The sequence below is a fragment of the Hoplias malabaricus genome, chromosome 12 (assembly GCF_029633855.1).
Source record: "Hoplias malabaricus isolate fHopMal1 chromosome 12, fHopMal1.hap1, whole genome shotgun sequence".
NCBI lineage: Eukaryota > Metazoa > Chordata > Actinopteri > Characiformes > Erythrinidae > Hoplias > Hoplias malabaricus.
In genome coordinates, this window is record NC_089811.1 from 30,384,803 (window position 1) to 30,409,006 (window position 24,204).

General features: G+C 39.7%; 2 protein-coding genes and 1 long non-coding RNA gene across 5 annotated transcripts; 1 reads left to right on the plus strand and 2 right to left on the minus strand.

The window, feature by feature from the left end:
* Positions 1–1,134: 1,134 nt before the first annotated feature.
* On the plus strand, positions 1,135–18,661 carry gtf2f2b (general transcription factor IIF, polypeptide 2b). 2 transcript variants are annotated; one of them, XM_066686659.1, is made up of 8 exons: positions 1,135–1,286; positions 1,407–1,480; positions 1,573–1,591; positions 2,057–2,201; positions 15,916–15,997; positions 16,267–16,366; positions 16,468–16,611; positions 18,471–18,661. In XM_066686659.1, exons 1-8 carry the CDS (start codon positions 1,218–1,220, stop codon positions 18,600–18,602), a joined length of 765 nt encoding a protein of 254 aa, XP_066542756.1. In that variant the 5' UTR covers positions 1,135–1,217; the 3' UTR covers positions 18,603–18,661. The 2 variants fall into 2 exon arrangements, with proteins under 2 accessions (XP_066542756.1, XP_066542757.1); XM_066686660.1 differs by having other exon boundaries at positions 1,158–1,280.
* On the minus strand, positions 9,133–10,621 carry kctd4 (potassium channel tetramerization domain containing 4). The gene has a single exon (XM_066686658.1). The coding sequence runs from the start codon at positions 10,449–10,451 to the stop codon at positions 9,675–9,677; it is 777 nt and encodes a 258-aa protein (XP_066542755.1). The 5' UTR covers positions 10,452–10,621; the 3' UTR covers positions 9,133–9,674.
* A 290-nt stretch (positions 18,662–18,951) lies between the features above and the next one.
* LOC136710392 (uncharacterized) lies at positions 18,952–20,991 on the minus strand. Of its 2 annotated transcripts, XR_010804627.1 has the most exons (4): positions 20,913–20,991; positions 19,816–19,854; positions 19,479–19,537; positions 18,952–19,349 (listed from the first exon to the last, which is right to left on the minus strand). It is a non-coding gene; the product is annotated as an uncharacterized lncRNA (long non-coding RNA). The 2 variants fall into 2 exon arrangements; XR_010804626.1 differs by lacking the exon at positions 20,913–20,991 and having other exon boundaries at positions 19,816–19,948.
* Between the last annotated feature and the right edge of the window lie 3,213 nt (positions 20,992–24,204).

Below are 24,204 nucleotides of genomic sequence, written 5' to 3' on the forward strand. Positions count from 1 at the left end.
TGGAGCCTATATTTTGTTGTGGTTTGGCTAATATATACATAATGTAGATCATTTGGTACCGTCCACGAGCTCCACCTACTGGTTAATTATGTGTGTTTTCTCACGTGTAACGTACATAGTCCTGGGAGCCTATACAATGTTTTCCTTCATCTAGTTTACCTCACCTGTGTGCTGAGTTACGTGTGATAGCATAGGGGAAAAATGGGGAGGGCTACCCAAGACATATTTTGGGAATCAACCTTCTAAGATCAGCATGAGTTGATCTAAGCTGTCTCATGTCTCAGTTTAGCCAAATAACCTAAGCCCAAAATGAATCCTGTCCAGGAACAGAGCAGAGGAAGATTCCTGTCAAAGAGTCCTCTAAATTGGGCTTACGATATTTGTCTAACTGCGAAATCTTCGATGTATAGGGTGGCACGGTGGTCCGTGCCACCCTAGTCCATAGGTTTAAGTGTAATTGAATGTGAGTGTGTGGTGCCCTACTATGGACTGTTACCCCATACCGAGTGTGTTCCTACCTTCCCGTCCTGTGATTAAGTGTAGATTAAGACCCACTGCAAACCTGACCTGGATAAACGGTTACAGACAGTGAGTGAAGGAATGATGAATTAATTAATTATTTAATACACAGGCTACAAATATGGGCAAGGGTTTATTTTGAATGTAATTTGTGTTTATACACATGGTCATACACAGGTCAGGTGTTGTTGTGATGAGGAACAATGTAGTTAAATGCTGTGAAACTTTCTGAGTTAGTCACAAAAACAGGTGGGTTAGTTCACTACAAACAGACACAAACTCTGAATAGAGAATTACATTCTAAATTAACAGAACAGTACTGATGTTGTGATTTAAACAACTAAATCACCACAACAAATATCAGTTAAATCTGAGCACTACGGCATGCCAAGCGCCTGCTCTGCCCAACTACGCCACCCGAGGTCTTGTACTGGTCTGTTTCAGACATCTTGCCCCTTCTTTCTTAACCTGCCACACTCAGAGACATACAAGTAGGTAAGTTTCTCCAGCATTATTTCATATCATACCACTGCGAATACATTTGTTTACCTCCTCACCATTGGTTGCTACAGAAATTTGGAAAACGGTTGGAGTTCACATTTGAAGTAATTGGTTGTTGTTCCTAAGAGTGGCCGCTGGGTGGAGCTGCCCACATGCTATAGTCTGTAGTGACGGTGGTGGAGGTGAGAGGTGCAGCCATGTCGGAAAAAGGCCAAGATGTTGATTTAACAAAAGCCAAGCAAAATACGAGTGTTTGGCTGGTAAAGGTTCGCGATAGGTTCTTAATATAAAACGCTAGGTGCTTTTCATTTCATTTAATAACTATCACAAATGAGCTATGCCTGAATTTGCTTATAAAATATATAAAGTCTGACATCTTTTAATAGGTTCCCAAGTATCTTTCCAAACAGTGGGGAAAAGCGTCTGGACGTGGAGAAGTTGGGAAGCTTAAAATAGCTAAGTACGCCTTATCGTGAATGCATAAAAATTAACACCCTATTAATATCAAAACTCTATGAATAATTATTTTCCAAAATGTTTCATCTCTACAAGAAACCAAGGGAAAACTATGGTGAGTTTCACCACTAATGGGCCTTTCATATTATGATGTCTATGATTGCTACATGCGTGTATTTGAGTTATGGGATGTATAGGTGTAAATAGAAGAACCAGAACCAGCTGCTTTTAAACAGAACAAATATATATGTACCAGTGTCCTGTGTGTTGGCTTGAGATTCGATTTTGCATTTAGCTCTAAATTTGTGTTTGTAAAGATTTGAGTTCATGAATAAGAGCATTATATAACACAACGGAGGTAAACTAATTGGCTTAGAAAAAAAGAAAAAAAAGCCAGAGCATGGCTTTAGAGCCCTTGAGTTTGCTACATGATGTCACTATTGATATATTGCGTAGGAGTAGCCTATTGAAACAATATTTTAACACTTAGTGCTTTGCAAAATGCATTTGAGTGCACCACAGTACATATTCCGACCTAGCTGGGGATGGCATTTGATGGGTTGATGGATTTGTTTTTAAGGTGTCCTTCAATCTGAACGAAGAACTGACAGTGGTAGAGAGTTCAGGGGAGAAGGCCTCATCAGTGCGAGCCCCAAGAGAACATCCTTTCACCATGCAGTCTGTAGGGGGGCAGACTTTGGCTGTCTTTACAGAGAGCTCCTCAGGTGAGCCTCAAACCCGTCTTATGGAAGAGGTGTTTTTAAAGAGAAACTTGCAAAACCCAGTTACAAAAATAAATATATTTAAAATGTACAGGTCAATAATACAGAGAATCTTTGCTCTTTTACCTTTTTTAAAAAGATGAGGATAATAAGAATGAGGAAAATAATTTGACATATGCAATTTAAGACTGAGGGCGTCATGGTTGCACAGAAGGCAGTGTCTTCAGGTCGCAGTCTTCAGGTTCAAGTCCCACTCCAAGTGACTGACTGTGAGGAGTTTGGTGTGTTCTCCCTGTGTCTGTGTGGGTTTCCTCCGGGTGACTGTCTGTGAGGAGTGTGGTGTGTTCTCCCTGTGTCTACATGGGTTTCCTCCAGGTGATCTGGTTTCCTTCCATGGTCCAAAAACACATGTTGGTAGGTGGATTGGCGACTCAAAAAGTGTCTATAGGTGTGAGTGTGTGTGTTGCCCTGTGAAGGACTGGCGCCCCCTCCAGGGTGTGTTCTGTCCTTGTGGCCAATGATTCCAGGTAGGGTCTCCACCCACCGTGACCCTGAACTGGATAAGCGGTTCCAGACAATGAATGAATGAATTTAAGACTGAGGTAAAAACATTTCATGCTTCAGAAAAAATGAGAATCCAGGAAAGGCCTTGTCCTTAATGAGCTAGTATAGGTCAGGGATCGCCATGGGATTTCTCTCTCATGGGATGTGAACAGCTAAAATATTTGGGTCACTTAATTTCTTCAGCCTCAAAATATTTACTGAGCATTAAAAGAAATAATGATGCAACACATGGGAAACTGATCTTCTTTCATCTCTTTAATGAGCTTCTGTATGTAGCAACAATTTTTGTAAAGTAGCACACCAATGTTTTTTGTTTCAAATCGAATGCAAGACAAACTGTTTTTTATTACGATCTCACAAAGTATCCCAATTTTGTGGACTTGTGATTTGTATGCATTTGTTCTTTGTCTATAAGACACACATCCTTCATCTCACCAACCTGAGATTTCATACCTGAGTTTTCTATCTTCAGCATGCTGGCACCGTGCTGAACAGCAGGGGAGCTTTTAAGGCACAAACTCACATGTCAGTTGGTTGAAGCATAGTTGGTCTCCATTGTGCTGAACTCCAAGGACTTCAAAAACCTCAGGGATGCATCTCACCATCTTCTCCAAGCTGTGTTTTGCAACTAAAATATAACCATCTTTCAAATCAGAACGTAAGCATCAAATTACACACAAAAGCACAACAACCAGTATCACTCCATCATATGCTTGTTGGTCAGTCTCATTTGAGGATTGAGGTTTGATTTACTTGCTTTTTTTGTCATTAGTTTCGTTCTTCTCATTAGAAAGACACACCATAAATGTGTTTAATGAAACAAACTAACCCTATCTATAATTGTGCTTTAGCAAAACCGTCTAAGAAATTATGCACTGACACCCTGAAGTGGGATTGAGAATTAGCAGGGTTTACATATTTAGCATAAATGATAAACATCCCCATTAGTGTCTGAATTCAGTGCCAGCGAAATGTTAAATTTCTGTTGTAGTTTTCTATGCTTTGTTCCCGTTGCTTATGAATTTTTTCAGCTGTCTGCCTCGCTCTTGCAAGCCGCAGGTATTGATTAAGTGGTTGCTAAGCAACAGGTTGGCCACAGAAGTTGGCAATGAATAGAGGCTCTACCGTGCAGTTAAAAGCTTTCTCTGGGCAATGGGGTTGAAAGGGAGGGGGAAATCTTTTTCTAAGCAACTTATGAATTGAGATCAGGGTGAAAAGCTCTCCATCAGATGCCACCAAACGTAAACACTCAAAGCTGCCAAACACTCTGAGAATTTCCCCCAGAATCAGACGATAAATGCTTTCCTGATGTGATGGAAGTAAACAGTTTTCAAGTTTTTATTCACAGACAGAAAACTACACTAAATTATTATGGGGTAGTGTATAATCTGTTTTTATTGGTGTACTTTATAGGGCTCCTCTTTCAGACTTTGGTGTAATTGAATGGACATGAATTGGCTGATTTGATACTACAATCATGCTGGCTCAATAGTAGTTTCTAGCATTTCCAAACTCTTCTTGGTTGCTTTCTGTATTAAAATGAATACACTGGGATTATAAGGGATGCAAATAATATAAAAGCTATATCGTCTAATCATTATCCAACAGCAGCAAATTTCTTTGGCAGGAGAAATGTTTTATTACTCTATCAGCTTGTGCTGTTGCCATGTAGTCTCAGTTTACATAAACCCTTGGCCTATACGTATTAAGCATTTAAAACCGTTTATTTCTGCTGCACGTCCCTTGTCATGTGGGTATAAAAAGGAGAAAAATTATAATAGATAAGAACTGCTACTCTATAAATTGAAATCAATGACCCATTGACTCTTGATGCTTATGATGAGCTTTAATTGCGGCTCCCATTTCAATGTGTTCACATGGTACTGTTTTTAACATAATGTCCACTATATCCTTTGTCCTACCCTTGTGTTGTGGTTCTAAGGGCCACATCTAGGCATTTAAGGGATGTGGCATTCTCCATATGTAACTGATATTCTTTTATGATTCATTGGTATTTATGATTCACTCATGGATCAATTCAGTGCTTTCTAGCTACTAAATGGAGTTTGTATTTGGAAATGTATATGTGTATTTTTGGGAAGCCATTGAAAAAACGAGGCCAGAGAGTATGAGTTGTGTTTTTATGGAGGTGTTTCATTTCTCTGAAGTGAGCAGGATGTGTGGTTTGCGATAAGAGTGCGTGTGATAAGAGGGCGTTGGTGAATGGAGGTGCTGCAGAGACTTTAATAAGGTGTCAGGGTCAAATGTGAAATTCGCTGCTTGTTAACAGCACCGGCTCTCTGGCAGTGACAGGTAGGCTGGAGAGACAACTTACCTTGACTCACGTAGGCGCATACAGCCTGTTGCTAGGTCAGACTAGAGCAGAAAGCAGGATGTAGAAACACACACACATCCATGAATTCACCGAACTACAGTACTTATTTGAAAGAACTGTAACTGAGAATGAGGCATTTAGAAATACGAAGAAGACATAAACAATGCTTTGCACAGTAACACACACTTTCATCTGTAGCCCAAAATAGAATGTTGCTTTTCAGCTCATACAAAGGAGTCACATGACCAAGATAACCAGTGCAGAAGATTTGGAGCTGCTATAGTTGGTTTTTCTCACCATGGTTTTTCTCAATTATTCTGTGTATGGAGAACAGCATGAGCCTGAAGCATGTTTAGAGAGGTAAACATGAGTCATAGTAGCTGATCAGAGACACTGTACCAGCATGTAGCCATCCTCAGTGTCAGCTCTGTTGCTCTGTTAACTCAGGTAGGATTACATCTTCCCATCGTGTTACAGTGTACCACAGCAAGCCAAGAATTGCAGCAGTATGTTCAGCTTTGTGGTTGCTGAACCACTAAATGTTCTGTTAATGAAGTTCATTTTGAATGGTCACTTTCTGAGAATACAATCGGGGATCTAACAGTGTAATTTAGTACAAACCAGCAAAACGACTATTATCATCATATGGTCAGAAATTAGACCATTCAATTATTTTAGTCCTTAGTTTAGATTCCATACAATGACAGTAGAGAGCAAGCTGTTTCTAGAAAATGCTACATTAATATGTGTGGGGAATCACTCACGATTCCTTGTTGTACTTTATTAATGCTAAAGAACCAAGTAGGGCAAGATTAACGACTGCAAAATGCGTAGTCTGTTGATTTTTGGAAAGCATTCCATTATCCTCAGGGGCTTGCATGCTTCGCAACAGTCTCTTCTCACCCTTCTACCACTGCACATTATTAATGTGAAACACTGATTGTGGTGTCTGTGGCAGTCTTATCTTTATTTTGTACATCTACTTAGCACCACAGCCCATGATCTGTTTAAGATGCTAAGCACTCTGGTGTTTAGAATGTAATGCGATGCTTAAAAATGTTCTATTTTGTAGTGTTGAGCTTTGAACCATTTGACAAATATTGTGAAACATTCTGTGCTCAGTACATTCAGCAATGATGTGAACAGTCCTGTGCCTTGTGGTGGTTAACGGAGTTACCACGGTAACAGCCCCCAGTGACAACAAAACTCATTTAGTGACAGAACAAAACCCAATTTTATTGATTCATTTATTTAGTTCCAACCAAAACAATGTAATTGTATTCTCACATATGGATGTAAATGAGCATATAAACATTAGTATATCGTCTCTGTATTATTAAAAACATGTATCTACGTTTTTGTGGATTTTTAGTTTACATCATTGGAACACAGCAGCTGTCCTTCATATTGTTCAAACATGAATGGACCAATAGAAATGCTCCAAAATTACTAGAATAAAATCTTTTTTACGTTGATTTCCATTGAAAATTAAGAAGGTTTTTTCCTTCTCCTGTAAAGTTTTTTTTGGGAGATACATGTTTTTTTAATTCAACAATTATATGCCATCTGACACAATACAGTATGTATTCTACGTAATATGGATATCTAGCATATGTGGCTGTTGAGCTACACTGGTTGAACAACATCTAAGGAACATAGAATCAGTGAGGGGGGTTGGGAAGCAAATTGAGAAGCATACTTAATGAATTTTACTCTTCATTCATTCATTTTCCCTAACAACTTCATACAGTTCAGGGTTGCATGTAATATATGCATGCATGTAAACTTCATCATGTATATCTATGAATTTGTTTGCTTGGAACAGTCACAAAGGACTTCAAAGATACGTGTGTTACCTCTTTGTTGAATTAAGACATAAAACAAAGAATGAAACCTGCCCCTCCAAGTACGTGTTTCACATTTTCATTGGTTACTTTACACAGGATCATTTCAATAAGAAGATTTGTTGATCTGTTTATATGCACAGGGCTAGGGAGTGTAAAAAAACAACAACACACTGTTCACACTGATTTCCTTCTATGTAATAACTAAAGCCCAGAAAATGAACTGTAATTTTCCTTCATAAATGGATCTTAAACATGCAAAAGTACCTAATCTATAGCATTTGAAATATTTTTTAAAAATCTCTTTTGTGCTTATGCTAGAGATTCTTTCTTGGAAAATTGCAGATAGATGTAAAAAAATCTTTAGAGACTTGATTTTGGATCTAATTATAGGGAATTTTTAAACACACTGCATGCTGTGATCTAAGTCTCAAGTGCTCTGACAATTTCCATCATAGGAGCTGTAATTGAGTTTGTCCTTATAAATCACTTTATTATAAAGCACTTGTGCAGAAATTGCTCCTCGTTTCTCATGTCTTCATAAGTAAACATGGCCTAAATCTGCTGCAGGCAAAGCATTCAGGTCATGTGCATTTCCATACATCTGAAATGGAATTTCAGTGTTGGATTGCAGTGTATTGCCAGTTTAGAGACACTTCAAATGCCCAGCTATCTGTAACGTGAGTGTTAAGTGATTGTAATCTAATTTTCTCTGTATACTTGGTATAAGTATGTAGTTAGAATTGATGTTTTCATTAAAGGAAGCTTCAGGCAAATGTTTTGTTAAGATTCTGTGAAGTAATAAAGCATAAATGTGTGACTTAACGAAGTTCACTTAAATCTTAGTTAAGCATTGACTTGCTTTATAAATTCATTAACAAGAATCTGATGTGTTCTCAATGCTGTGTCTCCATGTAGAGACAGAAATGTAGTTGAGAAATCAGGCTCTCAGGGGCATGTGCCACCTTGAATTCACATGTTAGCTTGACCAATTAATTATATTGGAAAGGAGAGATATTAGTCATTCCTCCCCTGGAACACTTGATGAGAATCAGTAGGCTTTTGTTGTAATGTAGGAGTCTCATTCGCCTGGCAGCAAATGGATGTGAGACTGATCCATGAATATTTGAGCAGATAATGGGTGCTTCCATCTAAAATAAATGCGCTCGACCCCCCACTCCACCGCACAATGTGTTAGTTGCCCCGCTGCCTGTGGGTTGGAGATACATCATCAGTCGCGGATAAGGGCTAATAAGCCCCACAGTCTCTCATCAAAAATGAATGACCCTTATCTGCAATTAAAAATGGAACCTGGTTTGATGTTCCCACAACAAACTGTGGGGTTGGGTCTGGTTTCATTTCCTTGTGAGAAGAATTTATTATGACTCATTAGAGGGAGATGGGAGCAGGACAGATTCTATGGAAACAGATGGATTTTTGTGTGGAGATGCAGTCTGCTTCATTTGTGGGTGTAACCATATGTTCAATGTTACTTTATTTAAGAATGAGTGGCTTTGGACCCTGACTGAGCTCTGTATTAACGAAATAGAATCATGGTGGTATGTCACTTGTCCATTATAGCCACTTTCAGGGATGTGTGTATGTATGTATGACACAGTTATTTGTATCATTAGTCCTCTGCATGAGTTTCACAAACTGGAAGCAAATACTGACACCATATTCAGAGATACATGTGTCTGTAACTGGTCAAAGACATGAACTGTTTTACAGGTGTGAGTTTTATATTTACATATTTTTATTTAAACACGATATCTATATATCATTGTTGTTTTTTTTTTTATTTGTTATTTTTGTAATCACATGAGTAACTTGCCTTTTACGTGGTCTCTCAAACTAATAGCTGTGCAGCTTTTAAATTAGGATCAATGCTTGAGGAGATATTAAACAATTATTGAATTGTGACTCTGTTTTTAGGTCATGCAGAATATTGCAAAGACTTATTTAGGGCATGATGTAGTTTCTGTTACAAGCTGTCTTCACTGTTACCAAGGAAATGAACTGTAGCTGTGTGTATACTGGATCCACTGCATTTCATCAAAGTATATTACACAATGTCTAACACAGCTAATGACCGATATATTCATTCTTTCATGTTTACCACAGAAGAATAAAAACTATAGCAGCCTTAGGAAAAATTTTTAAGTCATGTAGCAGTAGGTAGTATGTTGAATCTTTATTTTGGAAAACATTTACACATTCTCAATGACATTTTGCCGTCAGCGTCACTTTTTCACAAGACCAGCAAACACAAAGGCTCCCAGAGACAGAAATTGCACATGCATTAGGTAGTATTTCAACCTGTTGATCAGAAATCACAGTAGTTGTAAATATGTAGCCTGTTGCCTTTTCCACTTATCTGAAGAGATTCTGTGAAGAACTCATCAGGTGGAATTCTCTGCAGTTCAGAGGCCATGTCCATGTGCTATTCCTCTTCTTTTCACAAAAATGCCAGCTTTTGTCAAAAATGAGGGACTATACACAGTATACCAGAAGAAAACACAATACTTAACACCTCTTTTACTTTTCAAGGCTGTCGTTAGGAGCTTGAGAAACGCAGAAGCCGAGTTACTTTTGCAGTGTCCCTTTTTGTAATCCATTGCATGTCCTGCATGGACTTTGCTGATGACAGGGGGGATGTCAACGTGGGATGGATGGTGGTAGTGGCGCTGGGTCTCTGCGGGTCATGTGGTTCACAGCAGCAGGTCCGTCGGGTCACTTGACAAAGTGTAGCGCCTCACATTGCACCACTGATCCCCGGCTGCTGTCCAGGCTGGTGAGCAGGCGGTACCCCCCTTTGAGAGCCATCATCACCGTCTCCAACTTGAGCGTCTCCAGCGTGCATAGGAACGTGCTGTCCTCCTTCAGCACAAGCCTTGAGCCTTGCTCTGACTTGATAAAGTGGCGAAACTGGATGATGTTGGATGACACCTCAAACTCCTCAGGAAAGCCATCTAGTCGGCTCTTGGAGATTTGCACAAGGCGCCCCTTCACCTTCTCAATGAAGCTTGTGTCACTGCAGTAGACCTTGAGGCCTTGGGAGCGCTCGTGGCTGTCTGTCACCTCTAAGAAGGCAGGTTCACGGTGGACTGCCTGCTGCTGTTCCCAGTCCTGCAGGGCTTGGGACAGTTCACTGAGTCTGTAATACTCAGCCTCACGGCGCAGGAGCGCCACTTCCTTGAAGTCGTCTGGCAGGATCAGCTCACCCGTTCGTAGGAAATTCAACACGTGCCGGAAGACGGGGCCGTCTCGGTCGATGAAGGCGTTGCCCATGGAGTCAATGTGCTGCACGGGCCTCTTGCCATTGACCATCTCCTCCAGCAGGGAGCCGGCATGCTTGGCCAGCGTCTGCCGCTGCGCTGCGTACAGGTAGCCCCCCACATTGATGGTGATGGTGCCTGAGGAAGGCTTCTTAAAGCTCTTGCTGGGCTGCAGCAAGTCCGGATTGATCTGCCTCAGTTCGCTCTCCATCCTTCTGAGATTCCATTCCATGCCGTTTCCAGAGCCCAGCCTTGTCGGAGCGTGTGTGGTGGTGGGAGGTTAAGGGGAGGGGGGAGGAGGAGTTGTGTATGTGTGTGCAGGCGAGCAAGCGAATCGGAGCTCAGCTGAGCTTTGCTGGCATTGAGCGCGGGAGAGCTAAGTGCTGCCAGCAGTGCCGGAGCCTTTCACAGCCATACACGCACTTGCACGCGTTCACACGCTCGCAAGAGGAAGAGGGGGTGGAGGACGGGTGTTAGGGTTGGGCTTATGTGCGTCAGTGGAGGGGGACTGAGGAAGGAGGGAGTGCGTTGCTTGCTGCCCTCCACTTTAAAGGCTGGATTTAATCACCTCTCCACTCCAGCGTGCTCCTCCGCTCGGCTTCAGCAATTAGCACTGCTCCGCTCTGATGAAAGGGCCTCATCAGCTGGGCAGCACCACGTGAGCGCGCAGGAGTGGGCCAAATTGCAGAGACCCCACTTATTGCACTCTGCTTAAATGTAGCCAGTGGGAAAATCGGGGATCTGAAAATGTTCATGATAAACGTCTGTGCATGTTGACAAAATCTTTGCTTCTGAGGTCCATCTGTCACCATTGTGTGGTGTAGCGACAATTGGCAGATTCGTAATAAATGAGGGCCAGATCGAAAGCAGAGAATTGATGTGTTTATGTAAATGACTTGTTTCTCATCTTTCCAAAGGCATGAATACAAGCTTTGCTGCCTTGCCTCCCTTAAAAATACTTAAGAGGAGCAAAAGCCTGTCTTACCCTTTGTCATACTCACATTCATCCTTGTAAGAAGTGGCCTAATTACCACCAGTGGGAGCATGAGTCTTTGATTAGTCAGGATGGTTGGGGATGGTCTCAGGATGCTGTAAAATTGGTTGAGACAATATAGTGTAACTAAAAAGGACTCAGATTTGTTATTCTTAATATAGTGCCTTGTGAATGTGGGATGACAGTGACAGGCAGCCTAAGCAGAGCCTCAGTTTGTCTCTAAGGAGACATGCTTGTATGCACAGTGTTGTGCTAATGTGTCCTGGGCAGTGTTGGTCACCCTCTGCAGAAAACCATCTGAGACCTTCCTAAGCTGTCAGCAATGACAACCTGTCAGTCATTCAGCATTATCTCTTTGCTTTGGGCCTCTTTTGCTCTGTGTTGTCAACATGTAAATAGTGTACTGTATAACAATAGCAACAGGGCTGGGATGTAACTATAATATAAATGCAGCAACCACTCTTTATATTGAAGCTATATATTACAGCTGTGCTGTAGGGTTTTTGTGCAAAGTGGTATTTTAATCAGCTTGATAAATGCATTTTATTCTTTTTAATATACCAATTACAAAAATTAAATCCATGGTGTACTGTGATCTAGCCAGAACAGTTACAGTATTAATACAGAACAGTGGAAAATACAGATGTATAATTCATATTAAATTCTAGGCAAATACAAATAATACATTGACCAGCAAATTTTTTGAGACAATTACATATAAGACCATACACTTTCACAAGGAAGTAGATACTCAAAGGAAAAAATATACTGATTTTCTGCCAATCCATTCTCTGAAAAGACCCCCTGATATGGGTCTGAAAGAATATGTAACTCAGAAAATGTACTGTAGATAAGAAAACATGCTAATTAAACACGTTGCTGAGTCGTTTGTTTTAAGTCCTGGATTCTTCAGAGCCCAGACTCAACATTTACTAAATGTGTTTGGCATTAATTTGTTAGAAGGAGAAAATCTAACCAGCTTTCATTCATTCATTCATTATCTGTAACCGCTTATCCAATTCAGGGTTGCGGTTCTAACCAGCTTCTAATAATGAAATTTGGATTTGTGGAACAATTATCTGAGTGTTTTTATTTATATATTAAAGCTGAAAGAGTCTCCCAAAAGATGTTATGGAGAAAAAACTATGGAAATTATGAATGTTGTGTGTAGGTGTTTAGGCTTTCCCATAATACTAGAAAGTGAATATTCAAATGGCCATTTTGACTAAAAAAAATAGAAAAACATATACTTTTATATACTTTATTAAATATTTTACTCAATATCTCTACCTGAATTGTGTCTGTAATTTTTCTTGGTCATAGTCACCGTGGTTTTGTTCTAAAATCAGGAATGCTTAAAGATGTAACCGATATGTAGACCCTTCATTATAGTGCATTAATTAGCCTATTTGGATGAGTAAATTGGTTAGACTGTGTACTAAGTGCTTTTTTAACCACTAGTATGCAAGAGATAATGTTGTTTTTCACAGCAGATGTACCTTTTCATGTGATCTATTATCTATATTTAAGCTTTGATGAAATGCCTCTAATGGCCACATTGCAGTGCCAGACATAAATGTATATTAATGTTAACTTGGAATTAAATAACACTGAATATTTATGAGTAACAGCTCATCAGAATTAATCATGTTTGAGTACATCTGTCAGACGTGACTATTTCTAATCAGCATGCCTTTAGTGGTATTATCCAAACATAATGAAGGCAAACAAAAGTGAGCTTTTTGCATTTGTACAATTTATGTTATTACATATTTAGTGAGTATATATGCTGTGTAATGGCAAATGTAACCTTCATTTTCAAAGTCTGTGAAGCTAATCGGGTGATAATTATAGTGCACAGTCATTTTGTACCATGCCAGGAATCTTTAGAAATGGTAAACCCGCTAAATTATTCAGAGTTTGCCGAGGTGTTAGCTATGTAATTTGGTCAACTTATACATGAGACATTTGCCATTTTCTAACTGCAAATTGTAGCTGACATCATTGTGTAACAGGGAGGTGATAGCGATGAAAGATGTGCTAAAGTAAAAGTAACACAGATGAAGATTATCTCCACCTTTTCTCTTACACCTTTGATGCCTTGGTTGTTTTTCACATTGTCTCAGTGTATACAGATTAGGGAAGATGAGGGTTTGTCACTCTGCAATTCTTTTTAGCATCCAAATACTTTGCAAGTCGGAGACCACAGTTCATTTGTATAATTTCCAACAAAACTGCAATTGCATATGACTTACTGAATTTTTCTGGAGATATTTTGAGAGTAGATTATAAGATGATGGGCTTGCCCAAGGAAAGTGTGAGTCATAGAAAACTTATAGGGAAAAACTAGACTCAAAATCTGGCATACCAACAAAACTGTCACCATCAGATAAACAATGGGTACATTTATTCGTTTTCACATCTAGGGAGATGGTGAGGGAATAGCACTATGCATTTGAAAGCCTGTAAAGCTGTGGGTGGTTACAGAGAAAAGGAAATTGACAAAAATTATTATTATTATTTATCAACATCTGCTGGTGTTGCCCATACCTCAATATCCTTGAATGTCTTTGGAATTTCTTGGATTGTACAATTGAACCCAATTCTAAGAATGAATTTTGACATGGAAAAATACCCATAGAACTGGCAGACTTTGTATTATACTTTATGATGACAACATTTATAAATAAAAAAAATCCTACATATGGAACCTAAGTAAATTGCAAGGATCAAAAATACAAAAAATATTCAGCACAATGCTCCATGTGATACTTTTCCTCTTCAGAATGCATTAACAAGTGAATCGTTTGACACATTTCCTAAATCGTTTTGAAATGAGTACAAGCAACAGGGGTGAGGGAAGGAAGCACAGAGCTGCTGTGAATTGCTCATTCTCAACGGTTGTATGTGGATGAACTCAGACGTCTGGGGATTTGAGCTGCTGTTGTAAGTGGGTTGGAGAGAGTTGGGGTGGGGTGTCCTGTGGAGTGCTGGGAATGTTAGCACTAGCATGTTTCGTGCCTAGGCTGAGCAGATCGGATGGGAACCTGTGAGGGGGTGGATGATTGACCTCCAACCCTGCCAACATCTCCACAGCGGTTCATCAGCCTACAGCCTGCCTGAGCAGCTCACGCCACCCCCAACAGCTCCATTCAGCACAGATGTAAATACCTCTCCTACATAACTGACAGTTTTAGCATGATGTTTCTGTGATTATACTTATGTAACATTAAAGAGCCTGCAGCAGGAGCCCTCACGTGTTGCTTGGGGATCCATCGAAAAGTGAGTGAATGCTGAGTGAAGATCCATTCTCTCTGCCCTCTGGCACCTCTGAACCCTGTGTATACACCTCTGAGTAATTGCGAGAGAAACGGATGCTTTGGTGAAGTTGTGAAACACAAGTGGGTGTATTTATCAAGTCACTCCAAGTGCTTCCACACTCTTAATTGCTAATAATTGAATGCATTAGCAAATCCCAGTGATGGATTTGGTTGATGAAATACTACAGCCATTCCAAAAGGTTTTCTGTCGGACAGTAATTTGCAGACGTAGGTCGTAATGCTGAAGACAATGAGGTTCACTTTCAGACATCAAGAATATACTGTATATAAATGTAATATATAAATGTGTTTGTGTGGGTGTGGGTTTTCAGATAAGTGGAAATATGCAGAGCCTTAGAGGTCAGATAACCATCACCCTTCTTCAGAATATGCCAACAAATGGGAGGCAGCAGATAGCTGAGCAGTGAAATGGTTTTCTGTAGAGGGTTCAACAGAGCTCAGGAGAGGGCGATAAAATGCACCACTGGTCGGACAGGCCATGGGCAATAAAAAAGCCAAACACTTCAGCACTGAGGAGGAGAAACTGCTCAGCTGAATCACAAGATTTCAAATGTCAAGTTGAATTGTGAAAAGAGGTTTTGTGCCAACACTACAATAGAGGGTGCTCCATTCTGTAAAGCATTGTCCTGTATTGTTCAGTCCTTCTCTATTGAACTTTGCCAAGTGCCACTATTTATTTGTGGTGAAAGTTACTGATAAAATCTAGAGATTTTGTGCAATTCTGATTTGTGCCTAAATTTCTCATTTTAGGTATATGAATGTTCAACCAGTCAATTATTATACAGAACTGCACCACCTACCTTTACCTGCAGATATGAGTCATTTTGTCAGGAACATCTAGCATCTAGTTTGTGTATGCGCAAAATACAAATGCTAGGTTGTAAGTATTATTACAACCTAGCATTTGCTTTGTAGACATTCTGGTTGAAATAAATTAAATTAAATTATATATATATATATATAAATAGCTGTGTGCACTAGTGATTTGTATTTTTCAATCCATTGAGTTGGACACCCGTAGCCTAAAGGTTAGACAGGCTTGGGACTACTGGAACATTGCCAGTTCAATCCCCACAACCAGCAGGCAAATTAGGGGAAGGGGGACAAAAAAAAAATTAGTACTGTCTACTGCCTTGACATCCACAGGTGGCGTGCCCTTGAGCAGGGCACCTTACCGTCAACTTACAATGACGAAAACAGCATGTTGATCACTTATTATTTATCATGTTTGTTTTTGTATTCAAGCTAATATTACACTCTTATTTTTTTAACACATTTATTATTATTATTTTGAACATACTTGATTTTTATTGTTCTGAACAGTGTTATTTTTCCCCATCTTCTCTTTCATTGTTCCAAAGACCAAATTTCAGTTGAAGGCATGGTGATACAGCGGGCTGAGTGTAGACCTGCAGTTCAAGAGAGCTATGTGAAATTAAAGAAGTGAGTATGTTTAAATTGCCATTTAGCAGACAATCCACATACAGTTTTTAATCATGTTACAGCTGTAGGTGAATGTAAGGTTAGGAGTCTTGCCCATGGTGTAGTGGTGTCCATTCAACTCAGTACAGCAGCATTAGAGGAAGTGTTCTAATCCGCTACGTTATACCAACCAAGTATTAAAGAAAACCAATTGGCTTACTGCAAAAATGGCTTAGAATATAAAATGTGTTGGAATAACTGTGTTCCTAATTCTGGAATGCTGTTTGCAGGCTCCAGATTGCAGAATCAACAAAACCTGTCAGACTGTCTCAGCGGCTAGAGAAAGCAATTACCACCAATTACAAACCTGTGTCCAATCACTCTTACAATGTAAGCATGTATTTATGTTTTGTATTTATGTTATATTTATGTATGTTTGTTTGTTTACATCCACGTATCTACACTGCATTACTCGAGTTCTCTATGTGCAGGTGGAATATGAAAAGAAAAAGAAAGAAGAAGGCAAGAGAGCTAGGGCTGAAAAGGAGAAAGTTCTGGAAATGCTTTTCTCTGCTTTTGAGAAACACCAGTACTACAACATTAAGAACCTGGTGGAGATTACTAAACAACCTGTGGTGAGTCACACTGTTTATTAATCAACCAGATGTGTGAAGCCTGACCGTTCCAAACCAGTTGTCAGTTTGAGTGTGAATTATCCTCCGACTGATTTCTGTAATAATGAGTCATTCAGCATCACCTGTAGCTTTGCTAGTAGGTGATGGAATGATGCCAACGTTTATGTACTGGATCCGTGGCTTTACAGCCAACCACGCAGAGTTTCATACCTGTGCGCCTCCACAAACCCCACAGCTCCAAATATAGCCATGAACAGGGGCTTGATATAGGGTGTTTCAAAACATCTAAGCATAGTCCTGTGTTTTATAACAGAGGGCAGAATCCTTGCTGGGTTTTTTATTTAACCGTAGCAATGACATGTATTCATATATTTAATTTGTTTACCTCAATATTTTTGGTCTTGAGTTACTTGTTTGGCACAATTACTTTCCATTTTCATCTAATTTAACTCTCCAGTTTCTACACTTACAACTTGGATATTTTAGTTGGTGGATTAATTTGTCCAGCAGTGACACCAGAGGTATTTAAAAATGCCAGCAGCATTGATGTCTGATCCACTTGTACCAGCACAACACACAATAACACCATATTAGAGGTAGCAGAGAGAGATGATTTCAACTTGGCAGGTGAACATAATGAAAAATATATAATGAGTACAATTAAAAAATTTTTTATTTGTATAGAGTTGTCGTAGACCTGGGGTCACTTTTCTGTGTAAAAGACAAAAATAAAACATTACTAATTTGATCAGGCGATATGTAATGCATGGTATTCTTTAGTACAAGTTGTTTTTAGTTTTGTCTTAAATACAGATTTTCTGATGCAGTCATGGATGTTTTGAGGAAAGGCGTTGCACTGTCTGGGAGCAGTGGCACTGAATGATCTTGCTCTGACAGTAGACAGCTTATGAAGGAACCACACCCACCACCCATTACCACAGCAAACATGTCACATACTGTTGCTGTCCAATTAAAACGTATCTCTCAAAATAGTAACTTTACAGTAAAAACTAACTTTCAGTGGAAGTCAACGTAATTTTTTTTTTTCTGATTAATTTGGAGCATTTTTATCTGTTCATTCATCGTGAACTTTTCACAAGATGTGAAGGACAGCTGCTGTGTTCAAATGTAATTAACTAAAAATGTAAACAAAAACAGATGGTTTTAATTGGAGTGACAATATACTAAATATAAAAATGTATATAATCTACAGATATTTAGTCTAATAATTGCATTGTTTAACTTTATTTTAACCATTTCTTAAGTTGAGACTCTTAAGGCCTTTATTAAGTAAGCACAACGTGTTAGCACATAATTGTGTCCCCTGAAACAACCAGTACCACTTCCATAGGGCATTATATCCAAGCATGAATATCAATGTGATACATGATGGCCCTAGAACAAAGTTTCTCAGGTAGGCTTTGTATCCCTCTCTGATTACATTATCATTGGTAAGTGTGCTTAGTTTTCTCAAGGATAGCACCCACTTAAATGCTGGTTTCTCTTGGTGCTAGAAATGTAAATGTCATGAAGTTGTATGACTCATGTCTATACAGCTTGAATAATGAGCCTAATCAAGACCCAAGAAAGATTTCAGATAAACCGTTAGACATCTAGTGGTCAGGCTTATTAATTACACCAAACTGCAAATGTGAGTGGTTATTGTCTGCTGCTTGAATGTTTAGAGCAATTTTTGTATTCTATCAAAATCTTTAAAGATAATTCCAGTGCGCAGCTGGAAGTACCAACACTTACTTCACAGTGAAGTAGTATTTTCACCATGTCACAAGTTCCATTACAGCAGCTTCTTGGCTTATTCTGATTGAAACTGCAGTCTCTTTAATCTGACCTATTCATAGATCTACCTGAAAGAAATCCTCAGAGAGATTGGGGTGTATAATTCCAGAGGGCCCCACAAAAGCACCTGGGAACTGAAATCGGAATACCGCCATTATCAGGAAGGAGAGGAGGATGAAGGAAATATGGATTAATAACTCATGGCTGATTTCTTGTAACAATTTTTGTTGGTAAAATTGCTTTATTTCAATTAAAGGACTTTGCTCAACTGTCGTTAAATATTCTTGAGCTGGCTGTTTTTAATCAGTTCAGTAAAGCATGAAAAAAAAAAAAAAAACCTGTACCACTGTATTAGTGTAATGACATGAAAATGATTCCAATTATAGACTAGGGCAAGTAGTTTAACATTTATTTTATGACAAGCAGGCACTTTAATATTAACTCCTTGCATCCGGAGATTGTGGCAGACATTCTTGCAGCTGGAAGTGGCCTTCAGGAGATGCTGCACAAATTATCTGGAACATTCCTGGCTTCATTCACACCTGCACTAACTGACATTACCCAGATTGTGTACTAGGGTGCGAGCAGGATAATTTCCAGGTAATGTCTTGGACAAAAAGTTATGGGTGTTTGCATTCATAGATACGGCACATGTGTGAAAGGGGCTATTGAAGTTCAAACCAAACAAGTCCTAATTTATACATGCATCTCCAGTAACAAACAAAAACAAATGTTTCTACCCATTTACTGTTCAGCATTGACTCCTTTGACTTCTAAATTACTTATGAAAATCTGAACGGTTTGTACATTTTCAAATGATCAACCACCAGATACCTTGGACCTAATACAAACTTTAACAAAGGCTGTTATATAAGAAAAAGAAGTCCATTGCCCCACAGCCAGTGTATCCACAGACTTAAACCATATTTTCCAGTATTAACCTACAAGAAATTGAAAAAACATTTGTCAGATTACATACACCAACTCAAACATGCCAGGCTTTAACAACATTAGCATCTTGGCTAAAAGCAAAGAGCGTGTCGAGGGTATTCATTGTCTTAAATACATACCATTACTGAATTAAGGAGGGATCATACAATTTTTGTAGTTGTGCAAACCACATGGCAACCTTCAACAATAAAGTGAGGGGAAAACAGCTTATTAAATGATAGGTCCAAAAAAAAAGAAGAACAAATAAATAAAACAATGTGCTCAGGTAATACATGCTATGTTTCATTGGTCATAGCCTCAGCATTGTTTAGTCATCCTTGCACATATTTTAACATTAGCACCTAGCCGTGCAGTAAATCTACTGTTTTAACTTGTGACATAGCCTTAGATTCCAATTAACTGTATTTTGCAAATACAATAATTTTTCCATATGTTACATGAATGTAAATTGTATACCTTGGGATTGACCATCTGCATCTCCCATATGCACTTCACCTATAGAAAAACGGGGGAAAAAATTAAAAATGGTTCTCTGTGGTAACGCCCAGTAATGGAACAAGTTTGTGCTCAGGTAATACATGCTTTTAGGTTCACTGGTCGCAACCTCAGCATAAACTAGTCATCATAGCACGATTTTAACTAAACCAGTCTTTAAAAGACTTTGGGTTTATAATGTGGGCTGAGCAAAATTGTTTTATACAGATGAATCATCATCTTTGTGTTATCAAATCTCATTCAGGTTTCTGAAGTACAGACTCAAATATCTAGATCTGATAGTTTGGCACGGCACGAAAGTTAGCAGATGTTGCGGTATGTGGATTTTTCCCCACGAATCCATTATTGCCAATTCCACCCACTAGTCAGGTCTCAGCTGACAATGCTAGCAAGCTGGGAGAGTGAAGGCTAACACACTTCCAGAGAGCAACTACATTTCAAATGGCATTTATTCAGTCTTTTTGTACAAGATTTTCTAAACACCGTTAGTTAACTTAATTAGGGTGACCAGACGTCCTCTTTTACCCGGACATGTCCTCTTTTTTAGACCTAAAAAAAATGCCCGGGCGGAATTCCACAAACGTCCGGGATTTTGTTTTTCTAGAGCAGGGGTGCCCAACTCCAGTGCTGGAGGGCCGGTATCCAGCAATTTTTGGTTATACTTCTGCTCACACACACCTGAGTCAACTCATCTGTTAATTGCCAGGTTTAAGGGGTGTGTTTTAGCAGAGCAATCACCAACCTTTGCTGGATACCGGCCCTCCAGGACTGGAGTTGGGCACCCCTGTTCTAGAGCTGACATAGAATTTCGAGAAGCGTTTCGTTCACAAACTAGTCCCGCCCTACCCCCCTTCTCGGATTGGTTCGCTTGAGTGAGAAGGGGGCGTGGTGAAGTACCCTAAAATCTTCTGATTGGACGGTCTGACTGTAGGGCTACCGTTATTGGTAGATAACCTTCTCGGTAAACATTTAATTGGTCAGTCTGCACGCGCCTGGACCTGTTCAAGAAAACGCGATGCACTAACGAGTGTAAAACCAAATTGACTTACATAAATTACCTGCCGTTAACTGGTTTATTTTTATTATAGCGTTTGCTCGCTCAATATACGCAGTTCATGAGCCAAAAGCACGTGTCTCTTCTCTGGTATAAAGAGAGAAGTAGTGACGTCATCGCGTGTTCCACACTGGGTTGCCAGGTCACGAGAAACAAAATGGTGTGAGCAAAAAGATACACAGCTTAATATTCTGACTTTTGTTTACCTATCTGAATTGTTGCGCACGTTCGACAATTTAATAGCTCAGTATGCAAAGTGGAATTGTTTCTCAATCTCCTTAATTAATTTAATCAACATTCCACAGTTTTGTAGATGACTTGGCAACCTGTCCTCTGTTCATCCCGTGAACAAGGGAGCCCTCTCGTGGAAAAACGGAGTAGTTCTAACTGTGATCAACGCTCCCAGAAGGAAAAAATATCGGAAGACGTTTTTGCACAAAACAACAAAATGCGTTCATGGAAGCGTGCACAGTTTTGTTCGAAATTTGAATGACCAGTATCAAATATACAATCAGTTATTCCATCAGTTGATTAATACACTAATCATGCCCGCAGGCCAGCTTTCCATTACAACAGTGATTCACATCAGTAAGGCGGAGGGACCAAAATATTATCTTTTATTTTTCTTAAAGCAATGCATGCAGCCGTATAAATCGGAACAAAGGAGATGTTTTTCATGAAGAGAGGGAGAATTATAACAAAAGCCAAATGTCTTCCTGTATATCCGTATATTGTTTTTAAAAATTTCACTGCATTTTTTGGTACGCTCGCGAGATGGCGCTGTCCAACCGTTCACAAAAAATAATCTTTCACTTTGATTTGTAAATACGTTTTAAGTAGAAAGGGCACATTAACAACTGCAAAGAGCAGCGTCCATTTAATATCCGCCAGAAGAGAAATCGACAAGAACAAAGACCCAAAACTCGCAGTTTTATATTCGGAATTTTCTGCAGGCCTTTTCTATGACAGCCCTAGTCTGATTTGAGCAATGCTGATAATGATCACAACGCTGCTGAAAACATTTCCATTTCACAGAAGAAATGCAAGCCAGACTAATGTAGGAAAATTATGCTTTGGGGGTTTAAACCTATCACAAATGATTGATGTTGTCCCTCTTTTTGTCTAATTACTGGCTAGTCTACATTAAGCCGTTTGCAACCAATTTCAATATCCCCCAGGACACAAACAAGTTAAATAGCCCTTACGGACTTAGTCATATATAGGAATATTTCTTTTCATACAGTAAACTGTTTGCACCACCTGGAAATTCTGATCTGTTTCTGCAAACAATGGCAAACAGACGAGGGCAGCAGCACACTTCACTTACTCAAGAAGAGTGGCTAAACATAGTGAATGGTACCTTGAGGGTACCACCACAGTGACAGTTTATCTGAGAGAGAATATCCAGTCAAACTGAGCTAATTGAGAGTTAAATGCGTTTAAAGTAGAAAATCCATCTTACTTAAACCACAATGACTCAATCTATTGTCTGCAGTTTGGTTCTGCAAGTTTAAAACAGTTCAAATGGAAAATTGGATGAGGAGCAGATTTGCAGATATTGGATTAATGACAAACACGAATTGCTTTACAGCCTGGTGTCTGTTCACAATTTAAACTCATCAAATTAACATAAGCTTATACATATCCTGTTTGGATGAGTGTTTGTATCTAATGAAGCACTAATCCACCCACTTTTAGACAACACTTTCTGCAGTGGTATTTGCAATCAAAAGAAAGAAATCAGAGACCTCCCTGTTTCGATTCAAATCTGTTATTAAGTACAAATAATACAAACATGAAGAATCTAGAGAAGCGGAAGATCACTTGGCAAGAATTGTGGACGATGGAGGCAAGTTGTATTAAGTTTTTGCTTGGAGGAAATTGCTCGAGGACTTAGGTAAAAAAACTGCAGGTCCCAGAGTGTGTTGCATTAACTACACTGAGGCAAGATATAGTGCTATACTCTCAAAGTAAACAGATAGTTTATTTCACAGAGTTATCAGTTCCTTTTGAATATGCAGTAGATGAAGCATTCGAAAGGAAGAAGCTGAAATATGCGGACTTGGCGGTTGAGGTGAGGGAACGTGGGTGGCAGGCACATGTTAGACCGGTGGAGATCCCTGCTTGTGCAGTTCGGCATCAGAGGCTGGTTGGTGATTTAGCACATAAAGATCACATGGAACTGGTGGCACTGCGCATGCATTAACGGTGCCAGTGGAGCTAGGTACCTTAGTCACCAGGGAAGTGTGGATTTACGGTTGTTGATGGTAAAGGGTAAGGTAGGGCTGTAAAGCTGGCTTGGAGGGTGGTGGGTCTGGGACGCCAGACTTTACTATTGAGCCTTCTGGAGATGTCGTGGGCTTAGTTCAGTGAAAGACTGATGAGGGGAGGTGCCTACCTGATGACCCCTGTGAAGAGCTAGCGATGCAGTGGGTGGTTTGGGTACTCATCTGATAGGCTCAGTGAGTAACCGTAGATATTAAGGGTAGCTGGTTGCTGATCGGATCATAAATGGCAACAGCAAACTGAGGGAGTAGCTGTAGGATTGGAACAATAGAAATTATGTGACTGTCAGTAGGAAGACTGTGGGGTGGGCCCTATGTGAAGCTCTAATGGACTGGCATAGGATATTTTACATCTTATCTTCATCTCATTCATTATATGTAAGCGCTTATCCAGTTCAGGGTCGCGGTGGGTCCAGAGCCTACCTGGAATCATTGGGCGCAAGGCAGGATTACACCCTTGAGGGGGCGCCAGTCCTTCACAGGGCAACACACACACTCACACACTCACACATTCACTCACACACTCACACCTACAGACACCTTTGAGTCGCCAGTCCACCTACCAACGTGTGTTTTTGGACTGTGGGAGGAAACCGGAGCACCCGGAGGAAACCCACGCTGACACAGGGAGAACACACCAACTCCTCACAGATGGTCACCCGGAGTGGGAATCGAACCCACAACCTCCAGGTCCATCATATCATTAAACAGTCTATATAACATGTAAAATAGCCAACTAGCAAGCTTCCATAAGTTTATTAATTTATTTTTTTACACCCCCAAAGCTGAGTCGTTTGCAATTTTAGTTGCGAGCAATTCTAAACACATATATTTTAAGGTCTGGGCTCTGGAGCCAGTCTGTTACTATGAGAAAAATAGCATTTTTTTTTTTGCTTTTCTCAATAAAAGTTTCTTGAAAGTTAGACTTCCTTTTGGACTAATAGCACAGGGAAGATGGAGGAAAAAAACATCAATTTGAAGCAAGAATAGAGCTTCATTTTCTACTGTCTC